Source organism: Eptesicus fuscus, chromosome 22 (assembly GCF_027574615.1).
Source record: "Eptesicus fuscus isolate TK198812 chromosome 22, DD_ASM_mEF_20220401, whole genome shotgun sequence".
Lineage (NCBI taxonomy): Eukaryota > Metazoa > Chordata > Mammalia > Chiroptera > Vespertilionidae > Eptesicus > Eptesicus fuscus.
Window position 1 is genome coordinate 37,547,382 of NC_072494.1, and position 23,957 is coordinate 37,571,338.

A 23,957-nucleotide genomic window follows, 5' to 3' on the forward strand; every position below is an offset into this window, starting at 1 on the left:
AGTATCCCCAATTTACAGACGAGGAAATGAACGTATAAAAAGATCACACAGAGCAAGTGACAGAGCTGAGCTGTCTGACCCTGGAACCCTCATAGGTGCTAGTGGAAGAAGTCGTACACTTAAAATGCCTGTAAATCACAGTAAAATGTGTTGCTATTTTTCCTTGGGGCTGAGGAAGCAGCGGCTCTGAACCCTGCCCAGCCCTCTCTGATCACAACAGCCCTCTTTGGCCCATCTCAGAAAAGGGGAAGAACTCTTTCACGCTTCTCGATGTGGTTGAATAGGAATTTTAGTGCATTCCAAAGTAATGGCAGGCCATAGAGCTTTCACTCGGGCACTTGACCCGGGACGGTCCAAAAGAACGTAAAGATGCTCTTACCCATCTAAGCTAGTTTGAGGACCAAGTATGCACTGGCCTGAACCAGATTTATCGAGTATGAAGCAGATTCCTGGAAGCGGTGGAGAGGCAGGCGAAGCAGAAGTAAGGCGCCATGGGAAAAGCCCTGTCAGGATCGCAGCTCAATCCGAGAGAACTACCCTGCACGGGGCAGCCATTTCACTTTCTTGGGGCTCTGTTTTATCATCTTTAAAATGCAAAGGGTGAGCTAGTGAACGTCATTCTAGAGTTGATATTCTAATTCAGTTGGTATGTACATTAATAAGAAATGCGCATACGGGTTACAAAGGTGAAGGTGTATTAGTTTGCTAGGGCTGCTGTAACAATGTACCACAATCTGGTAGCTTAACCAGTAGGAATGTATGGTCTCACCGTTCTGGAGGCTGCAAGTCCAAGATCAAGGTGTTGGCACAGTTGGTCTCTTCTGAGGCCGTTAGGGAAGGATCTGTTGCAGAGCTCCCGCCTGAGCTAATAGCTGGCTGTCTTCTGATTTCTCTTTACATTGTCTTCCCTCCATGCATATCTCTGTTCTAATTTCCCCTTCTTATAAGGATTCTAGAGGCCCGGTGCATGAAATTCATGCACAGGTAGGGTCCCTAGGCCTGGATGGCGATCAGGGCCGATCGGGGCCTTCTGGCTGCCTGCTTGGGCCTTCCCCTCCTTGGCTTCCAGACGGCCACCTTCTTGATATGTCTTCACATGGTCTTTCCTCTGTGCATGCACATCCCAGGTCTCTCTTTGGGTGTCCAGATTCCTCTTCTTATAAGAACACTAGTACAATTGGCTTTGGGCCCACCCTACTGGCCTCATTTGAACATAATCACCTCTTTTAAGACCCTATCTCCAAATACAGTCACATTCTGAGGTACTGGGGGGCTAGTGCTTCAACATACACAATTCAGCCCATAACACCACCCCAGTCACCTCATTTTAACTTGATTAATTCTGTAAAGACTATGTCTCCAAATAAAGTCACATTTTAAGGACTTCACCATGTGCACTTTTGGGGAAACACAATTCAATCCATAACACAAGTAGGGATTCCCCTTCCCCGCCTGTAGGGACAGGGAACTACAGTATGTCAGAACCATCTCCCACATGCTGTTCCCAATGCCCCAGGTTGACTAAATATGGACACAAAAAAAGTTTTATTAATTTATTGATTTGCATTTGCAAATAAATCCTGCTAATTCTTAAAATACTGTGCTTAGTTTGACAAAACATTTATTGAGGCTCTACTATGTTCCAGCATTGTGCCAGGTCCTTAAGGAGGGACAAAGCTCTGTAGGTAACTAATTATCCTAATCTGTGCAGGGTGATGGGTGCAAAAAGAGGTATGGGCAAGGTAGTAAAGAGGAGGGAATGATTATTGCTGTCTCAGGGAAATGAAAGGAGCACTGCAGAAGATGTGACAACGTGGGTTTGAAAAATAAATAGAAATTACCCACGCAGATTTTTTTTAAAAAGATGTTGGCAGAGGGAAAAGCAGATACAGCTGCGTCTTGTTCTGAATTATCCTGTAAGCAAAGGGAACTAATAAAGAGTTAGGTAGAGAAGAATAATATGATCAGGTTTGCATTTCAGAGAGAAAATTCGGTGGTGTGGAGAATAGACTGGGGCAGGGAAGAGGAGGAAGAAAGAAATTAGTTAGTGGGGAGGGGCCATTATTGCAGCAACCCATCAAGACATGGTGAGGCCAGAACCAAAGCAGCGGCAATTTACCAGACTTCAGACTTGGGATGAAGTGATGGGGTATGAGGGTCCCTTCAGCATCTGTAATGAATACAGTAATTTTAAGACATTTTTCACTTTCATTATGGAAAAATTCAAAATGGTTAATAGTGTGAGGAGACCAAGCGTGATGTAAAATCAGCACTGAAGCTAAACGGCAGAGAACATATTTGTCCCTCGGATCTTTTTTTCTAGTGACTTTTGTCCAGGTGCCCAGTGATATATTCATCCTTATTCCAATTACCATCTCAGTGTTTTACGGTAAGAAACTTCTTTTTTTTTTTTTTTAATATATTTTTTATTGATTTTTTACAGAGAGGAAGAGAGAGGGATAGAGAGTTAGAAACATTGATGAGAGAGAAACATCGATCAGCTGCCTCTTGCACACCCCCTACTGGGGATGTGCCCGCAACCAAGGTACATGCCCTTGACCAGAATCGAACCTGGGACCCTTGAGTCCGCAGGCTGACGCTCTATCCACTGAGCCAAACCGGTTTCGGCAAGAAACTTCTTAATACCTCTCATTCTGAGGGGCCTTTGTTGCAAAGTCCAAGTCCTGGTGTGCTATCAAGCACTCTGACTGTGTCACACAAAGCATGTTGATGTGGGTCAACATTGAACAGTGTGACTTGCTGTCATCCTTCAGTACTGTGCTCTGACATAGTTGTGTCTATGCTGCCATGAATAACAAAACTTACATAATTCAGCTAAAGGAAATGCTCATCTGGAAAAGAAGACTCTTCGGTAGATTGGCGAAGAGCTGGCTCAGCAAGTCTATGTTAGTTCGGCAGCAGAAAAAAGTTGACACCTGCCAGTGAGCTCCCAGGGCTCTCCCTTTCTACCAGGGCCATTTCTTCCAACAGAGAGCTCCCATTGTCACGGTCACCTAGATGTTTCACACACAGGGCAGGACCCTCACGTTCCTACCAGTCCAGCCACCATGGCAACAATGGTGGAAGGGTGGAGCACCTCTCATGGACCAGAGCCTTGGCACATGGCCACACCTGCTAGAAAGGAAGCTGAGAAACATAGTTCTTACCTGGGCAGTCAAATGACAAGACAAGACTTGTCCATGGGACGGGGGCGGGGAAATGGCACTGGGGGCACAACTGAAGCCTCGGAAACACGATGCCGGGTGGGACAGGCAGTTGTAAGGAATTTTTTGGGAAGCTGTGAACTCCGTAAAAATTTTGATTTGGATGGTCTCAGATCTTAGTATATGGCCTGTAAGCACCCTCCCCCTACCCCCAGTTCTGAGTGGAAACTGCCACTGACAAGAAGGCACCTCTTGAAGATGGTTGACTTCTTTGAGTAGATGTACACGGTGCAGGCAGCCTTGCTGACAGAACCACATGAAAGGCAGGAAGGAGAGCTGGCATCCTCAGACCGTTACATTAGCATCGCAGCAGCTCCTGGGGTGAACTACAAGCCACCTTTGTTTCTTGGCTTCGTTTTTGTTTTCTTGTTTATCTCCCTTAAAGATTATGGTGTGGGGACCTGAGGAGAGAGAGGAGCTTTTGTGTTTCTGTGGCAGCTTTTGTGTTTCTTCCCACCCCCAGAGTTTGGGGGGAAGGCCCTCCAGCATTTTCTCGGAGGCATGGCTGCAGGCCAACTACTCGTGTCAGCCACAGCCAATAGGGTAGAGGACCAAAATGTGGAGACTCGTGCAAAGTACTCTTCATAAGTCCTTCATGGCTCAGGGGTTCTAGATCAGCCTGCTCAGCTCTCTCTAAGAGGCTCCGGGGAGGGTGTGTGCAGGGAATGTACCAAACCTGCTGTTTAAGAATTCTGAATCCGGTTCCTTTGTGAGTGAAGAATAGGCCTGTGGACCCTGAACAACCTGGGTCTGATTTCTGAGCATCAACATCCTGAGAGGCCTCGCTCCATTTCTGAGCAAAAAAAAGAGGGAGAGCTGGAGTTTCTGCCACCGGAAACGGTGGTTTGAAAATGGGAACGCAGGTGATGCTGACAACATAGACACACAGCTTCCTCCTGGTTCCATGTGGTTATGGTCACGCCCGTCCCAAGTAGGTCAGTGCTCGTTCCCTTCTAGCTCTACCCTGGGCCATTCAGGAGGTGACACTCCATTCTTCCAGAGGCTGTCTGATAGTTTTTAATAAAAGGCACCTGCCAGGCTTCTCCCAGCTTTTTTCTGTGGCCTCTAATTTCATTTAGTTCATCACATGTATATTGAGTGCCCCCCCCCTCCGCCCTACATTATATCAGATGGAATGGAGGATGTCAATAAACCAGAAGGTACAGGGTCTACTTTCCAGTCATTGGCAATCTGGGTGGGACTTCTGCAGCTTACTAGGTAGAAGAATATTATCATAGTAAAGAAATGGCTACTAGAATTCCTCTTTGGAAGAGAACAGTGATTGTTTAGGATAGTGCCTTCATAAATGCTAGGTGAGACACACACACACACACACACACACACACACACACACACACACACACACATGCCCCCAAAGAATATGGTAGTTGATTAGATGGTTTGGTATGAGAGAGGGGGAAGACATTGCTGATGTAGATGAAGGAAGAGGAAGAAAAGGTCTGAGCCTGTCCAATGGGGGAAGGCTGCCTGGTTCATAATGGAGTCTGCTCCCTGTGACCTTCAAGTCTGCAGTAGAAGGATCAACCCCACAAAATTCTTAGTGCAGGGTTTCGGTTTTGGTTTGGAGTGTGTGTGTGTGTGTGTGTGTGTGTGTGTGTGTGTGTAAACAGATGAAGGCATCCAGAATAGCTTAGACTAGAGCACATGGAGTTGCAGAAGTAAAGACATGGAACCACAAGGAAGTTTTTGCCAGAAATAACAGAAACTTTGGGAAGCCTGACCATAAGCCATAAAAATAGCATTTTGTCTATCTTCACCCAAATTCCCGAGGGCATAGAGTCCCTGACATTTAGTTTCCATATAAATTTCATAATTAGATAATCGTATCAAATAGAGGAGCAGCAAGTGAAGTATACCTGGGCCTGCTAGACAGATCGGGAATTGAAGGCATCAGCAAACAGCTGGGTGGGGCTGGAGCATCTCTGGATAGCAGCGAAGGAACGCCTCTGACTTGAAATCAAACCTCCCTCCTTGTTCTCTGATCGACCAGCAGGAAGTTCCCGAGGACCTACTAGTGTATGTGCCAAGTGCTGAGAGAGTTGCAAAAGAAGTACAGTAAACCCTCGAGTTTGGGGACCTAGATTTAATACACTTCAGATTTATTGGACAAAATTTTCCAATCTGTATGTCTTATAGGAAAAGAAACACACTGTTAATTTTTAAATGCTTTTAGCCAAGATTTGCTTACAATGAAATTACAGGAGTTTTTTGTTATGAATGCAGTTATTTTTAACAAATTTTCGAGATTAGGCCATATGTTAGGAAAAAGACCACTGTAGTCATTACACCAACAGAAAGAAATATTACATATCTACAGCTATCAGCTACCTATTTAAATCCAAGAGTCACCCCTCAGAAACAGCGTGCTGCGAATGCTTAGCACAAGATCACACCGCATCCGCTAGGGAATTGGTTCTGTGTCAGTGGCATGACTCTCTGCAGCAGTTTTAACGCTGCCTGCAGATGTTCCCACATGCAAGAAGCCACGCTCTAGCCTGTGGATTTGTTTACTTGGGTGAATGGTGAACGCACGCATTTACTAGACCTATTCAGTGTAAATTTAACATTACAGTAATACATATAGAAAACTCTTCTGTGAAATTAAACTTTTCATACATACTTAATTTGAATTACACAAATGTGTCTACCTAAGTAAAAATAGGTAAATTAATTAATTTGTTAATTTTTTAATATACACATTTGGAAAACCTACTTTATTACCCAAATTAGTCCATTATATCGAGGTTTCAGTCTAAAGAGTGGTCTCTGGCCCCCAAGAACCTAGCCCAGTGGCCGGCAAACTCAGTCAACAGAGCCAAATATCAACAGTACAATGATTGAAATTTCTTTTGAGAGCCAAATTTTTTAAACTTAAACTATATAGGTAGGTACATTGTTATTAACTTAATTAGGGGACTCCTAAGCTGGCCTTTGCTAAAAACTCAAGGGGCCAAAGAGCCGCATGTGGCTAGAAAGCCGCAGTTTGCCGACCACTGACCTAGTTGGGGAATTGAGGCGAGTGGAAGAGTTAACGTTTATCACCACATGCTGAATCCCAGTCATTGCTCTGGGTTTATCAGAACAAGGCTGTGCGGTTTGCAGATGAGGAACGTGAGGCCCCAGAGGTGTGAGCAGCCTCGATGGGGCCACAGAGCTATGAAGTGGTAGACCTAGAATTTGAATTCATCTGTCTGGCTCCAACCGCCTTCACTGAAAATGGTCTCCACAGCAAAGATCACGTCACAACTCAGGTTCTAAGATGCATGACATAAACCCAGGTGCTGCCGAGTTCCAGGTAAAGGGGGAATTGGGAAGTAGAATGGCCAGGCAATGGGACACGGAGGCAGTAAGATTGGCCTGGAAGTCAAGGCTGGGCAGGCCAGGTAGACAGCTGAAGGCACAGCAGGGGAAGAGGAGGGAAGAGGGCACCAGGGGTAGGAATGGGCAGGTGTTGGTTAGAAGATGGTGAAGGGATGAGTTGGCACCTCAGAGTGCTTTTGCCTCAGGAGGTCTCCCAGGCATTCCAGCCTGCTGCTGCTAAAACACAAACCATAAACTCTCATCCAGCTCTGCCATCCACTTTTTCTTAAATATATGTTTTAGTTTTTTTTATTGATTTCAGAGAGAAAGGAAGAGGGAGAGAGATATAGAAACATCAGTGATGAGAATCGTTGGTTGGCTGTCTCCTGCACGGCCCCTACTGGGGATTGAACCTGCAACTCAGGCATGTGCCCTGACTGGGAATCAAACCATGACATCCTGGTTCATAGGTCAATGCTCAACCACTGAGCCACACCAACCAAGCTACCATCAGCTTCTTCTGTGACTCTAGGTACACTTGTCTGAGTTTCCGTTTTCTCAACACAAAATTAGAGGGTCGGATGAGATAAGCACGATTGTTTTTTTTTAGTTAAAAAAGTCTATGGTTCTGTACCTTAAATACTCCAGCAGATTCATATCACTTCGTATCTAAAGACTAAGAGAAAAATGAAGACCTATGAAATCTCTTTCAGGACTATGGCCAGGTTGCCTCTCACATCTGGCTAGACTGGCAGAAGCTGGTCATTTATGTCATAGGACAAGGGGTAGCAGGTAACTTTCATCCTCCTAAGACCCTGAAAAGGAAAGAGAGGAGAGGGGTTTGGGGGACTGGGTGAAAGAGGTGAAGAGATTAAGAGGCACAAATTGGCAGTTACAAACTAGTCATGGGGATGTAAAGTACAGGATAGGGAATATAGTCACTAATCCTATGTAATAAAAGGCTAATATGCAAATCATCTCCTCGACCTACCGGGAGTTCGACCAGGGGGCAGGGCCGGCCAGCCAACCGCCTGAGGGAGGACCCTCCCCCCTCCCCCCAGCCTGCCTGGCCCTCTCTGAGGTAACCCTTTGTAAAGTATGTGATCATCTAACCATGATGCTGCACACCTGAAACCAATAGAAAATAGTATTGAAAGTAAACTAATTTAAATTTTTTTAAATTTAGAAATCCAAAAAAAGAAAAAGGAGAAGAAAGAGCAGGCTGGAGTATTATGTCCTCTGGGCCTCAGTAATGCGCCCCGGTCACTGTTAGCTTACAGGAGTGGATGGGGGGGGGGGGGGGCCAGCGGCCGCCCCAGGAGAAAGGCTCAGTTGGCAGGTGTTACTGATGCAGTTTTGTCATCCGCTATTTTCTCGTTTGAGAGACACCACTTTGTTTGTTTTATTTATTTTTATCTCAAATGAAATTTGAGAGACATATTCTCTTTTAACATGATTTAAATGGTTAGTGTTTGTTCTTAACTATAGTTTTAGAAGGTCCCCAAATATATGAGGGAAATCAAAAGAGGAAATAGTCTCAAAATAGGAAGGGCTACTATAACAATTCTCTGGTCAGCTCCGCGGGCTCAGGAGGCATGGTGGTGCGTAGGCTGCTGCCTCTGCTTCTTATCATAGGATTTAGGAGGTTTCTCCACAGGTCCCCGGTGTTGGCAACATAAGCCCTGAATAATCAATCTCCCACTCATTCACACACACCCCTCCATGCATAGAGGGTTCTCAGTAACCGTAAGCCATTCAGAGTAGTCCTTCAGAGTAGAGCCGCTCACAGAGCAACTCCAGCCTCAGAAGTGAGTCCACGCTCAAATTTCATGCTTTACATAAAGTCAGGCGTCTTACTGCAACTTTCTGTTTGTCCCCTAGCTTTTTTATCAACTCATCTGACTGTGCTAACGTTGGTATCTGGAAGGGCTAAAACGTTATTTAATTTGGGGAAGAGAATCTATAATCAAGATGTTTTCAAAGCCAGTTCAATGAGATTCCTTGGGATGACTTGCTGTCTGAAAGGCCTAGGAAGAAAAGGAGAGAATCTTTTTAAAACCAGGAGGCAGCTTTTGGTTAGCTGTCAGGTGGGAGGGCCACGTGGATCTCAGTGGGATGCCTTTTCTCAACTCATTGCGACTTCAGTCTGTATCTATAATCAACTCTGTATACATCTGAGTTGTTCATTTGTTATCTATTCCTTCCTTTCGACTTCTTCCCAACAAATTCATCACAGGTTCCACAACAGGCTTATTCCACAATCCTCCTGAGAAGTTACGTTTGCACATTAATGTTAACACCTGGTAGTAGACTACTTAGAACCTTAACACTATTACTTTATGTAGAACCCCAGTGCTTCAAGTTGGCCCCCACTGTCCATGACCTTGGTGTAACTTACCCAAGTCCACAATTCTCTTTGACGCTCCAAGAGATCTCTCTTCAGTATGCTGCCATGTTTCTACTCCTGGACCAAGCTCTAGTTCTTGAGGATCTCCACATCGGCTTTCTTACCCACAAGATGGGAGTAATGAGAGTAGGATTGTTGTGAGGATTAAATACATTAATACAGATGGTTCACTAAAAGAAGTGCCTGGCCTGTTGTAAATGCTCAGAATCTTCTGTTATCTAATTGAGCTAAATGTCTTGTTGACTGAGGCAACGGGTCTCAATCACTATTTTCCAAAATGCTGCTTCCGGTTCAGAAGGATTTGATAACAGGGGTAAAGGAGAAAAAGCAATAAAACTTGGCTCTGTGATTTTGAACCTGTGTGATAGGTATTCTAGAGAAAATATTAAACATGGGGATGATGGAGAGGAAAAGTACTTGCTTTCCTTCCAGTTCAGGTCTAGTGGGTTCAATACAGTTATTTGCATGGACGGACAATCAAAGCACTAGTATGTTTCTTTAAAAAAAAAAAAAAAAGTCTTTCTCCTCTCAGCATTCTCATGAGAATGGTGTGGTAGTATGGGGACAGCACATGGAGCCATCATGTTCTCTTTACCAAAATGGATACAGCCACATTCAAGATTTTAAAATAGAGAAACTGGGCAGAAAGGTTGACTTAAGAGAAATGAAGATAAGTTTGATTTTAGACATGGGATGTGGAAATTGAAGTAGAAATAATGCATTTGAGTGGGAAAAAAATCTTTACAGAAATCAGGACTATGAAAGCCAAATATGGTAAGAGAAATGAGGATAAGAAGACCGATGTGGAAATCTTCCATGGTCTAAAGCTGATCTCTAAAACGCAGAAAACATGTCTTCCTTGAGAGAAAATGTAGGAAGAGAACATGAGGCTCGTGTTCATCCTCCCCATATCTGCGTAGGATGTTCTCACACTCGCAGTACATTTGAGATTGCCCTTTGCCTTTTTTTTCAGTACCAAGACAATGGGGACTGTATGCTGGGCTGCTCTTAGGAGGCATCATTGGTGTTACAATGATTGGCCAAGTGGCAATACTTCTGTTCAGGAGAAGAGGTAGGTGTCTAACAATAAAGAGATGCTTATCATAGTCTCTGTGGTAAGCGAGGGACCTCTCACCACAAGCACCAACTTGCTATCTTCTATTTAGCTTTCCTCAGTGAGTACCTTTGCGAAAACACTGAGCAAACATATCCTGGGACCTTGTTCAGTTCAGTCTAATTCAAAATGTCTCAATCCCCTATACTAGCCTATGGGGATAAAAAGAGGCATGAGCTTGAGGTAGCTAACATGGGAGACATTATACACCGTTAGTTTTAATTCAATATGACAAATTCTGCTGAAGGAGTCCTGACCAGAGTTTTAATAGGAGCAGAATTCAGAGGACTCTTGGATCTCATTCAAGAAAATTGTAATTATTGACCGATAAAAGGACATTATAATACCTTTTTGCTCAAAGGTCGAAATCCTATCTAATAAAAGAGTAATATGCAAATTAACCATCACTCCACTACACCCATGAGCCATGCCCACAAGCCACGCCCACAGGCTAATCAGGAGCCAATATGGAAATAAACCCAACCAAGATGGCTACGGCCACAGAGAGCAGGAGGGAAGCTTGGGTTTCCGCCTGCCCTTGCCGGCCTAGGCCTCCACTCAAGGCTACAAAGTTTCAATGATAGAAAATACATAAATCTAAACAGAAATGGTGGCAGCCATGGAGTTGGAAAGAGCAGGAGGCTAGGGTTGCCACCAGCGATGGAGGAAGCCGAGCTTTCAGCACACCCTGGCCAGCCCGGCCTCCGCTTAAGGATAAAAAGTTTCAATTATAGAAGATACATAAATCCCAACAGAAATGGCTGCCACCACGGAGCAAGCAGAAGGCTTGGCTCTGCTCCAGGCTACAAAGTTTCAATTGTAGAAGATAAATAAACCCCAGATACCAGGGCCTCCGCTTGGGTCGCCAGGGGGCATGGCCGGCCTGCAAACCACCACAGGCCCCTCGCCCAGGCCACCCCACACCCCAAGGGAATACCCACCCTGATCCGGGACACCCTTCAGGGCAAACCAGCCAGCCCCCACCCATGTACCAGGCCTCTATCCTATCTAATAAAAGAGTAATATGCAGATTGACCATCACTCCAACACACAAGATGGCTGCCCCCATGTGGTCAAATATGGCTGCCCCCATATGGACACAAGATGGCTGCCACAAGATGGCCAGCAGGGAAGGGCAGTTGGGAGGGACCAGGCCTGCAAGGGAGGGCAGTTGGGGGTGATCAAGCCTGCAGGGGAGGGCAGTTAGGGGTGACCAGGCTGGCAGAGGAGGGAAGTTGGGGGCAAACAGGCTGGCAGGGGAGCAGTTAGGCATCAATCAGGCTGGCAGGGGAGTGGTTAGGGGGTGATCAGGCTGGCAGGCAGAAGCGGTTAGGGGCAATCAGGAAGGCAGGCAGGTGAGCAGTTGGGAGCCAGCAGTCCTGGATTGTGAGAGGGATGTCCCAGATTGGAGAGGGTGCAGGCTGGGCTGAGGGACACCTTCCCTCCCCCCCCCCATGCACGAATTTCGTGCACCGGGCCTCCAGTCTATGATATCCCTCTGAGAGAAGTAGGATGAATGTTTCTATGTGACTTAGCAATGGGCTAACAGAGGCACAGAGAGGCCAAGTGACTTGTCCAAGGTCACCCGGCTGGTTGGCAAGGAAATGAGAACTGTAACTATGTCTCCCAGCTACCAGGGTGCATTCCACTGGGAAGGCCCACAGGTCATCAGAAAACAGCAGAGGGATCACTCTTTACTAAGATTTTTGCACAAATCCCGACTCACCTTGGGAAAGCGTGCAATTTGTGAGGTTGCTTAATACCAAGCTAAATAATATAGAAAGTCACCCAGAGTAGACTAACACCATTAAGGCCCAATGATTTTCTTGCAGTTTAAGTGCCTAGAAGTAGTTTCTCCTGCCTTCTCCTCCAAACGGTCGTATGATTCAGTGTCTCAGGGCAGTGTGCTCCCCTCCACCACACTTTCCTCACCCACCCACACGAGGGCCCCAAGACCCGCCCGGCCTTCTCATGGTGAGGAGAGAACATATCTTTATGCCATCAAGTTGACGGCTGAGCTCATTCGCAAGTAGATCTATCTTGCCCACATGTTACCTTTTCGGAAAAGCCCTTACCTCAGCACTCTGGTGTTGGTTTTGCTTATATAAGAAAATCTAGATCACCACACAGCCACCTACTTTGTCTCATTTCCTCCATCTAAGAGTTCGCTGGGGAGGGGGTTGGGGGGAGGGGTGATTCAGACAGAGCTCATGAGGACAGACTATGAGCATGGGGCAGGGCAACCACACTTGGCTTGGATAATAAGGAAACAGTGAGATACCATGGTTGAGAAAACAAATTAACACACCCACGTTATAACCTCGTTAGTGGAAGGTGCTGGGAGTCTCACCCACATTCTTTCCTCAACTACATCCTACTCCTCATATAGTTGTGCTCTGAAGGGACTAGTACTCTTCATCCCACAACAATTTCCTACCACCATCCCCAACACACACATCCGTCCTCCTAGCCAGTCACCATGTATTCCTTGTCAATCAGGAACACAAAAACCCTGTCTCAAACCTGTGGGAAAACCTGTTCTTAATATCTGTCCCCTCCAGAGGCTCTGCTCAAGAGATCCTGTTGGCAGTTTCTAATGCTGCCATCTGCAGGATGCAGCTGGACGCTGAAGGTTTCCCAATGGACTCTGCCAACTTCATATCCAGAATACACTGATTGAGAACATGGGCTTTGACGTTAGACAAACTTACATTCGAATGCAGACATTGCCACTGACCGAACAAATGACTTAACCTCCCCTCTGGAAAATGAGAATAATATTATGTACTTCATGTTATTGTCATGGGGATGCATGAGTTCATACACAGAAATCATAGGATACCGTGGCTTCTGTGGATAGATGTCAGAGATATAGATAGATGATGATAGATAGATATAGATAGATAGATAGATAGATAGATGATAGATAGATAGATAGATAGATAGATAGATAGATAGATAGATAGACATGGCACTTAATGTAGTGAGTTAAAACATCAATATTGAAGTCTATGGCCAGCAGACGGCAGCACAGGAAGCATCTGGGAACAGCACCTTGTTTTAAAGATTTAAAGACTTGAAGACATGGTAGCTTTATGCTTCAGGTGAGAGCTGAAAAGGACATTAGACAGCTTACATCTTCATTTTAAAGGCATGGTAACAGAAGAGACCCAGTTAGCTGACATGTTTTGTTCAATGCCACGTAGTTGATGAGGGCTAGAATGTAGATGCCCTAATTCTAAGACCTTTTTCGTGAGACCCGAAGGCTTCACTGACTTTGAGCAGAGTCAAGCTGGCTCCTGGAAACTTGTTCTTACACTGGGAACAAACTAGGAGACTGAATGATCTTGGTCCAGTGGTCTTTTTGAGAAGCAGCATTCAACCTTACTTCTTCCATCTGACCATTTAGGACTGTCCCCCACAACGCTAAATTTCAGCCTGAGCTGAGCTGTAAGACTGAAAGTCCTTAAACACTGGGGTCTGTTCTTTATTTGTTCTCCTACAGCACCTAGGACAGTGCTAGGCGGGCACTTCTAACTTTGCAAACATTCATAGATTTGAACTGAAAGGATATATTAGAACTAACTTGCACCTCTTCTGTTACTGCCTCTGATCACCTCAACCCGTATCCTCCATTCTACATACATGCGCGCACACGCACACACACATACACACACACACACACACACACACACACACACACACACACACACACGGTCCTCAGCCACTATCAACCCTGACCAAAAAAGTGAAGCTGGAACCACCAAGCACTCCATGCCCATACCCACACGAGAAAATCGGACATTGACACTCCTTTAATTCTTTGAGCTTCTCCAGTTGGCTGCCCATCATTTCCTCCCCAAGGATCACACCCTCTTTCCCTTCCAAAGAAAAGTATACCTCTCCTAAGTGGAGTTCCCTCAGAGACACGCTCCTAGTTCTTTCAGACAATAGATTCGTTGGTGTTCAAATGAGGGTACCCTAAAAATTAAGTGTACCCTAAAGACTTTGTGTCATTTCCTCTGGGTCAGGTCTCCATAGCCTCTGCCAAATAGGCCTCCACGTTTTAGTGTGTTACTTTCCCTCCATCCCTCTCACTGCTACATGATGAAATATTAGAAAGAATGAGGTAGATGGGAAATATCCTCAACACATTGTAAGTGAAAAGGTTAAGAAAAGTGTGTATGGAATGACCCCATTTGCACACAAAATATCTATATAAATACAGCAAATGTCTAGAACTGCACTGTCACATATGGTAGTCACTAGCCACATGTGGCTTTTTAAATTTAAATTAATTAGAATAAAATTGAATTTATAATTCAGTCCCTGGGTTGCATTAATCACGGTTCAATTGCTCAGTAGCCACTTGTGGCTTGTGGCTACCATATTAGACTGCAGACATGAAACATTTTCATCATCACAGGAAATTCTATTGCACAGGGCTGGTCCTGAAGGATATAAATGTAACTGTTAAAAGCGATGATTTCTGAGAATGAAATTGCACAGCTTAATGGGGTAGAGGGATATAATTTTTACTCTATACCATTTTTAAAATATATTTTTATTGCTTTCGGAGAGGAAAGGAGAAGGAGGGAGAGAGAGAGATAGGAACATCAATGATGAGAGAGAATCATTGATCAGCTGCCTCCCGCATGCCCCCTACTGGAGATCGACCCTGCAACCCAGGCATGTGCCCTGACTGGGAATCCAACTGAGACCACCTGGTTTATAGGTCGACATTCAACCACTGAGGCACACCGGCAGGCTTACTATATACAATTTTTATTTTTGTAATGAGAATGGATTGTTTCTATAATTTTAAAAAGTTGTAAAATTGGTTAAAAATTAAAATGTTTTGCAACATTACTTTCCAGAAACCCTGGACTCTGAACAAAATTTCCTATTGGTGGGCAATAGAATGACATTATCACTTTATTATCTAAGTAATCTCAGGTGGACTATCCTTCTTAGTGTCCCTCCCCTTCACATACACATCAAGTCCCACTGAAACAGGGAGGCAAGAAAGCTGTGAGTGAAGCAGAAGGTTATGAGCTGAAAAATACAAAAAAAAAAGGCATAAATAACTCACCCTGCCCTTTAAAAACTTAGAATCCTATTAAAAAACCAGATACACACATCAAAAAATAAAGATTAAAATAATTTATGACACTTAACGTGAATTGGGGATTTACTATTTGCCAGGCACTATTCTAAACCCTTCACAAGTCATGTCTCATGTTATCATCACAACAGCCCTGTGAGGCAGGTGTTTCAACCCATTTCACAGATAGGAAAATAGGCCCAGGGAGTTCAAGTAACTAACCTAATGCCAAATGTCAGATGTGCAGGGAGTTGGGGGGGCGGGGGGACTCAGTGCTTTGTTCCTATGATGCTCTTGGGAAAATTGGTACACAATGCGGGGAGGAGGGTTCATGCTGGCGACCAGAGGGAGATAACTCTATGGTTTCTTTTCTCCAGGTCACACAGACCATTACGAGCCAACAGTGGAAGCAAAAAACCTTACTATCTATTCCCAAGTCCAGAAATCAGGTGTAAGTTCTACACTTTCTTTTTCGGGGGTGTTTCCTATGGCTTCCTGCCAGTTCGCCATGCATTTCTGACATTCACAGTTCTCTGTGGGTTCTGAAGCAGGGGAAGTTAAGGGAGCAGAAGTCAAGAGCAAGAGCCCTCTGAAAGGATATTAGCTTCAGTGTCAGACGGGACTATTTGTTAGCGAAATAACAGAAAATACCGGGTAATCTTCTGGTCATCTGTTTCTCCATAGGGGAAAAAAAAAAGGAAGTTAGAAAGACATGATGTGTGACTCCTTCCAGCTCACACGTATTCTAGGAGTCTACCATTCCAGGCTATGAAACTCTCTCCTTCTCTAGGGGAAAAGGTTTAGGAAAGTAATTGTGTGACAGGTTGGTCTGGTCCACGTTTAGAAGTTTGCAAAGTGCCAAGGAAGGGAGATCTTGAGGATTCTGGCTTGACAGTGGTGAAGAGATAGAAGATGATACGTAGGCAAAACTGTCACGGTTGGACTGAGACAGCAAAGACGGATAAAGAAATTAGAGTTATGATGACACTGAGCGGATGTCAAGAGGGGGATTAAAGGGATTATGATTAGCTATTATGATATTACAGTTTTTCAGACATGAAAACAGTTCTAGGAGATAGGCCAGTATCTGGCCATTCAGAGTTTGCCGGAAAGCAAATTCTGGAGTAAGGGATATAAAGGCAAAGAGATCTTTGATTAGTATGTTTGGAAATTGCATCAGATGACAATAAATGCATTTCTGATAACCAGAGATGAACTTTTGGACAAAGCTCTTGTTTCTGCTGTCCTCTAGTGGCCCGGAGGGTTAATTACACAAGCCATGACAACCACTGAGAACCATCCTCCACCTACCTAATCTACCCAATAAAAGAGTAACACGCTCATTGACCGTACCTTTGCGACACCCATCAGCCAATCAGGAGTTAGTATGCAAATTAACCCAACAAAGATGGCGGGTTAATTTGCACACACAGGCACCGAGCGACCAGGGGCGGGACGGGACACTTGCATCATGGCCATGGCAATGACACAGGTGTTCCACACTACTCCAGCCACTTCGGGCCTCTGGGCAGCGTGGGAAGGCGGAAAAGTGGCTCCAGGCCAGAGCGGAAAGGTGGCTCTGGGCTGGAGCGAAAAGGCAGCTTCGGCCAGAGCAAAGGCGGTGCCGGAAGCCAGGGGAAGGAGGGCCCATTGCACGAATCTTCTTGCATTGGGCCTCTAGTATAAGTATATTAGGGTCCCAAGAGTAACCTTCACTCTTGCATTTACATATTTACATAACCAGGTTCAGCTTTATCATGGTCCTTTCCTATCTATTCGATGCAGTAAGCACCCCTCTTTTTACTGTATAAAGTATGGCATAGATACCAAAAGTGCACAATGTATGTGTCAGCTCAATGAGTTACTCCATCTCAATATCTAGTAAAGCAAATCTTTGTATCTTGTTTTTCTTTAAGAGTTTTTGACCATTTATATGTATTTTAGAATCAACTTCTCAAGTATCACAAAAAGGAAAAAAAAATTCCTACCAGGATTGCATTGAATCTACAGATCTATTTGAGGAGAAATTATATCTTGCAGTATTAAGTCTCCCTAATACCATAAAACTATTATTTAGATAAAGGAACAGAACATTGGCAGCAAGACCCAGCCCTCCTGGGCCCCTCCCAATCATTAACTTCTCACTCCTCCCCTAAGACAGCACTATCCTGACTTCTAAAACTATTATTGAGTTTTCTCTTTTTTCTTGATTTTATAAAAATGGAATCCTACAGTATCTTTCCTCTTGTTTGATTTCTTTTGCTCAACATTACCTTTATGATATTCATACATGTCTTTGAGCTTAGATATAATACATTCACTTTCCTTGTTTTATAGATGTCAATGCATGACTATACTAGTTTATTTATCTAGTTGACTATTGATGAACATTTGGATTATTTCCAGTGTGAGGCTACTATAAAAATGGCACTATGAACACTCATACATATGTCCCTCTCTTGGTAGACATGTGCACATATTGTTGTATGGCATATACCTAGAAGTAGAATTGCTGAATCATAGAGTATGCATATCTTCAAATTTACTAGATAAGGCCAAACTTTTTTTTTTCAAAGTGGGTGTAACAACTTACTTTTCTATCAGATACATTGAGCAGATGTTAAGAGGGCGGCCAAAGGGATTATGATTAGCTATTATGATATTACTAGAGACCTGGTGCATGGATTCATGCACGGGGGGTGGGGGGGTGGAGGGGTGTCCCTTGGCCTGACCTGCAAGAATAGAGTCAAAACCAGCTCTCAGACATCCCCTGAGAGGTCCTGGATTGCTAGAGGGCACAAGCCAGGCCGAGGGACCCTACCAGTGCACGATCAGGGCTGGGAGGGAGGGCTCCAGGGTGTGTCCAGCCCATCTTGCCCAGTCTCGATCAGCTGGACCCCAGCAGCAAGCTAACCTACTGGTCAGAGCATCTGCCCCCTGTGGTCAGTGCACATCATAGCGACTGGTCAAACGGTCGAATGAACTGTTGGGCACTTAGCATATTAGGCTTTTATTATATAGGATAGTTAGTTATGATAATTTCAGTTGCTACACATTCTAATCAAAGCTTGGTATTATTAGTCTTTCAAATTTTAGTTATTCTGTTGGATGTGGATTTTTATAGTTTTATTTTGCATTCCCCTCATTATAGGATGTATTTTCTTTTTGTTATTCTCTGGAAATGTTTGGGTACAATTTATGTTATTTTTCTCCTTAAATATTTGGCAGGATTCATAAGTGAAGCCAGGGGTGTCTTTGAGAGGATATTTAAATTATATTTTTATTATTTAATTTGCCTATTAAATTAGTAATTAAACAAATTGGTTACCCTAGAAATAAAGAAATGCATCCTCGACTTATCAAAGTCTAATATTTATTTCCTTCCTGGGCAATACTTTAACTCCACCTTTATTTTCTTTTTAACTCCATCTTTAATTTCACCTCTTGATTTATATGCCTTTTTGGTCATTATTTTAATTTAATATATGTTTTAAACATACAAGACAATTATTATTGTTTTCAATATGCATTTAGACTTATCCACATCTTTATATTTTTTTTTGTTCATATCTACAATGCCTATGTGATATTACATAAAGACTGTGACACCATGGACAATTATCCACATTTACTAATATTTTCTTTGTTCTTATTTTTAATGGCTATTTAATACCTTCATAAAGGCTATAATAACATAGAAAATTCTTTACCAAATAAATGTCTGCTGTCTGGTAGGGACTCTTATAGGTCTTATCAGGGCTAGCACCTTGCACAGTTCCAGGGGATAGCATTCATAAAGAATGAGGGTATGATGCACCTGGATTTTCTTGTAAATAATGCTTCGTGGAGTTGTGCCCTAACTGAAGGCTTCAAGATACAAAAAGGTACTAAGTTATTACACCCATGTTTAAAAGAATTCCTTAAGCCTAGATAAAAATCCTTACATGGAATCTAACAACCTGCTAACCATATTGTGTTGAAGTGATAAAGCTATGTGTGTTTCCACTATACTTTTTTCTTCTCTCTAAACTTTTTAATGAGATGTGAAAAGCAACTCATTGGCCTTCCCCCTCCCCCCCAAAGTCAGGTCACAGAAACGCCCTCCCAGGCAGTCAGAACGGCAGGGGCTGCTTCTGTTGACAAAGGTCTCTAAAATAGTTTTACATTCTTCTTGTGCATCTCATTATTGCAAGTAATTCTTCCTTAAATTCAAAACTTCTCCAAAATGTAGTATCTACAAATTGTATGGGATCTTGAAAGTCATCTGTTGGAACCAGGCAATTACTGCTTGAATTACTTTCTACAACATTACTTTCAAAGTGTTGGCTATCTTCTTTTTACTAAAATATAGTCTCAGACCAAGCATTAGCAGCATCACCTGGGACCTTATTAGAAATGCAGAATCCCAGGACCCACCCCAGACCTTCTGAAATAGAACCAGCCTCCTAAGAAAAATCCCTAAGTAGCCGTAGCCAGTTTTGCTCAGTGGATAGAGTGTCTGCCTGCAGACTGCAGGGTCCCAGGTTCTATTCTAGTCAAAGGCACATGCCTAGGTTGTGGGCTCGATCCCCAATAGAGGGTGTGCAGGAGGCAGCCATTCAATGATTCTCTCTCATCATCGATGTTTCTATCTCTCTCTCTCGCTCTCCCTTCCTCTCTGAAATCAATTTTAAAAAAGAAAGAAAAGAAAGAAAATCCCCAAGTAAATCATAGATACATTGAAGTATGAGAAGCCCTGAGCCACCAAGCATTCTCAGTAGTGAGGGACTCACTGCCTCCCAATGCAATTCATCCCACATTTGAGCACCTTTTATTTTAGAAAAACCTGTATTACATTGCACAAAAGATTTCCCTAAAATTCCAACCTGGGTTTAAACCTGAAGGACTCCACATTACAAACCCAATTTCTCTTCTACATGGCAACTCATCAAAATACATGAAGAGAAAGATCATGTTCCACCTGGAAGCTTTTCTCCTTCAAGTAACCTCTTCCAATTCCTTACCGCTCCCTTAAGGTGACAAGAGTCTAAGTTCTCTCCCATTAGAAACCATGTGCTTCAGTTTTGAGTCTTGCTCTATATCAGGAAAAGTGGAGAGTAGCATTGCTCTACACCAGACTACCCTACATCCTTGTTGAAAGGATGGATTCCCTGGCATAAAATACGTCATCTCCATCTTACAGGGTTGTGGTCACAATGTACCCCCACACTGACTTCATCCTGGTATTATAGATTGTAATTCATTCAAAGTGACACCAGCACTATTTTGTGGGGAATGCAAAGAAATCTAGCTGATTTCTCAAGGAATTGATGGTCTATTTGGAGAAACAATATTTACATAGGAGTGTGTTAAATTCAGCATACAGTTAAGTGCCATCGTGTGTGGATTAGATTTTAAATAACCGAGGAATTGCCCTGACCGGTTTGGCTTGGTGGCTGGAGCATCAGCCTGCAGACTGAAAGGTCCCAGGTTCGATTCCGGTCAAGGGCATGTACCTGGGTTGCAGGCACATCCCCAGTAGGGAGTGTGCAGGAGGCAGCTGATTGATGTTTCTCTCTCATCGATGTTTCTAACTCTCTATCCCTCTCCCTTCCTCTCTGTAAAAAAAAAAACAACAATAAAATATATTTTTTAATAAATAAATAACCGAGGAATTTAGGTCAAGGAGAGGTCAGTAGAAGGTGGGCGACCAGAGGAGAAGGGTCTGGTGGAAATAGCAGACATTTTACAAGTGCTCGGTGGGACTCCTGGCTTCAGTGCTTCTTGCATTGTTCCTCTGTAAAATGTCCGTGACAACAGTATTTAGCCTGCAGAGTGCTTGTGAGACTAATGAAAAGACATGTGAAGAACTTTGTAAACTTTAACACACATGTAGGTGGTTATTACGAAGTTCCATAGTTCATACGGGAAACAGAAGTAAGGAAAAGCCATGTTGGGAGTGTGGGGATGGCATGAAGTCTGCATGCAGTGGATGATATGAGCCAGGCTCAGATACCATGAGATGGCCTTCTCTTCAGGTGTCCCAGGAAGGGCCACACCGATTTTGGTTCACTGTAAGGAAGGCCTTTCACACATCTGGGCAGCACAAACGACAAGTTATGCTGACGCATGAGGTTGTGAGCGCTAAGGTGTCACTGAGGAGTCCAAGCAAAGCCCCAAGAATTGAGTTCCTGGGAATTTGGGAGAGAATTTCCACCTGGGAAGGAGGCTGGACCAAATTATTCTCAGGAGTTTTCTAACTCAAAGCTTTTTGATTCTGTGCTTCTCAGTGGGGAATAACTCAATGGTAACTCCATGGATGAGAAATATTCAACTAACTTCCTACTTTATTTGCTTCTCACTAGTCTGTTCAGAAGAAACCTGATCCCCTGTCCGCTCAGGACCCCTGCACCACCATTTACGTGGCTGCCACAGAGCCTGCCCCAGAGCCTGTTCAGGTGAGGCATCTCTGTAGAGAGGGAAGCGGAGGAGAGGAAAGGGTGGGAACCTCTCACGGCTGTTCACGTGGGTCACAGCTTCCTCTGCTCACTAGTGTTTCTCAGAATCCGCTGGTAGCTTTGTTAAAAATGAAGATTCCTGGAGTTTTCCACCCAGGATTCAGTTTGATCAGAATGCCTATGGCAAGCAACCAGGCAGCTACACACCAAAAACAACATTCCCCGGGGATCCAGATGCACCTTTAAGTTTGGGGATTGCGCCCTTGCCAGTTTGGCTCAGTGGATAGAGCATCTGCCTGTGGACTGAAGGGTTCCAGGTTTGATTCTGGCCAAGGGCACATGCCTGGGTTGCGGGCTTGATCCCTAGTGGGGGGCATGCAGGAGACAGCCGATCAATGATTCTCTCTCATCATTGATGTTCCTATCTCTCTCTACCTTTTCCTTCCTCTCTGAAATCAATAAAGAAATATATATTTTTTTAAAAAAGTTTGGGGATTGCAGTTTGAGTCCAGGAGTTCTCAAGTCCAGCTGCGTAACAGAATAATTTGTAAAATGCCTGTGTCTAGGCTCCGTCCCGCCCTATTTAATCAGAATGTTTAGGGGTTGAGCGCTGCGTAGGTATGAAGCCTAGAAGAGAATGTGACGGGCAGCCCAGAATGAGCCTCACCCGTTCTACCCCATCGCAGAATCAGCCTTGGATTCATTCCACTTGACAGCAATCTCTCCTTTTACTAAATGGACAGAAATAAATTCTGGGCTGGAATCTTGGCTCTGGCTGTGCTCTCTTCAATAAAGCACTTTAGGAGACGGTTGAGGGTTAGAAGGCCACAGGAAGGCCTACATTTACCCCTCTTCCTCGAAGCTCTCACTGTACACATGCTCTGACTTCAAAATCTTTACAAAATCGTGTAAATTTATAATGAAGTTTTCTGGGGAAAGAAAAACAGTGTATTTCATAGAAAAACCTCCTGATTTTTCCCACTTCTCTCTCTTTCTTTCTCAGATGCTTGAATCTCCTCTCTGTAAAAGGTCTTTGCCCCAAATCCTCACCTCCTCTCTCTCTGTCTCTCCTGCCTGAACCACTAACCCTTTGTAAAGCTCAGAAATTTGGAATTCTCTTAGCTTCTCCAAACTGTGCCCCATGAGAGCAAAACAAATGGTTTTCCTTATACACTGAGTGGCCAGATTATTATAATCTCTGAACGCATAATAATCTGGCCACTCAGTGTGTGTGTGTGTGTGTGTGTGTGTGTGTGTGTGTGTGTGTGTATTAGAGGCCCAGTGCATGAATTCGTGCATGGGTGGGGTCCGGCCAGCCTAGCCAGAGGGAGGGGACATGGGTGGTTGGCTGGCCTGCCTGCTGGTCAAACTCCTGGTCAAGGGGATAACTTGCATATTAGCCTTTTATTATATAGGATATACACTGAGTGGCCAGATTATTATATATTCAGAGATCATAATAATCTGGCCACTCAGTGTATGTCAGGAGAAGGGAAGAGAACAAGGAGGGGAGAGCACCGGGTTCTGGTCCTCAGATCACAGGTTTCCCCGTCTCCTGTCTCCTGAAGGCAGGCATCCGCTTGGAAGGAGCCATAGTCCACCTTGCAGGCAGCTGGGGCTGAGTGGCACCTCAGCCAGTGGTGCCTGACTTTGACAGACAGGCCCTGAGCAAGTATCTGTACTATAAGATTTCTGAGGCCCCTCCCTTATCCTAAGCAGCGCTGTCCCTACCTATTCTTTCCTATGAAGCTAGAACCCGTCCCCCCACTCACAGACGCCCTCTGTTTTGCCCCCAGGAACCAAGCTCCATCACTGTCTATGCCAGTGTCACACTTCCAGAGAGCTGACACCACAGACCCCGGGTAGGGACTGGCGGAAGGAGCATGGAGGAGCCAAAAGAAACACTGAACTTGGCCCCAGGTCTCAAGTTCTCACGATACTCTACAGACCGGCACTCCTCGGGTCAACTCCCTGGGGATGTCGCTTCCACACCCACCAGTGACAGGAACAAGAAAGGGAAGTTTCCCACGCACTTAGTCTGCTCTGCGGGGCACGGGCCCAGGACAGTTTTCCGTCTCTGTGGTGCAGCAGACGGAATGGACAATGCAAACCCACGAGTCTAGACCTTCGGTGTCTTGCTCTTCGCCGGGAGTGGATAAGGAAAGCCACAGGCAGAAAGCCAGCACGTAGAGCTCCGAGCTCAGGCACTGGCCACCAGCAGAGCCTGGAACCCTTTCCACTCTGGCTGCCTGTGCTTGGTTCTGGTAGCTGCTGCGGGTCACCACGCAGGCCTGGTCGAGGCCCAGTGCCTCAGGCTCTCTCTCTGGATGGGCAATGAAGGATGAGTTCC

At 44.5% G+C, this 23,957-nt stretch overlaps 1 protein-coding gene across 1 annotated transcript in view; it reads left to right on the forward strand.

Annotated features, from left to right (window-relative positions):
* The window catches only part of SLAMF1 (signaling lymphocytic activation molecule family member 1), a 37,764-nt gene extending 14,255 nt beyond the window's left edge, over nt 1-23,509 (forward strand). Inside the window, exons 5-8 of the mRNA XM_054711891.1 lie at nt 9,926-10,024; nt 15,548-15,621; nt 21,515-21,607; nt 23,404-23,509. Coding sequence (XP_054567866.1) covers nt 9,926-10,024; nt 15,548-15,621; nt 21,515-21,607; nt 23,404-23,454 — 317 coding nt within the window. The 3' untranslated portion in view covers nt 23,455-23,509. The remainder of the gene's footprint in view (nt 1-9,925; nt 10,025-15,547; nt 15,622-21,514; nt 21,608-23,403) is intronic.
* Nucleotides 23,510-23,957: the final 448 nt, after the last annotated feature.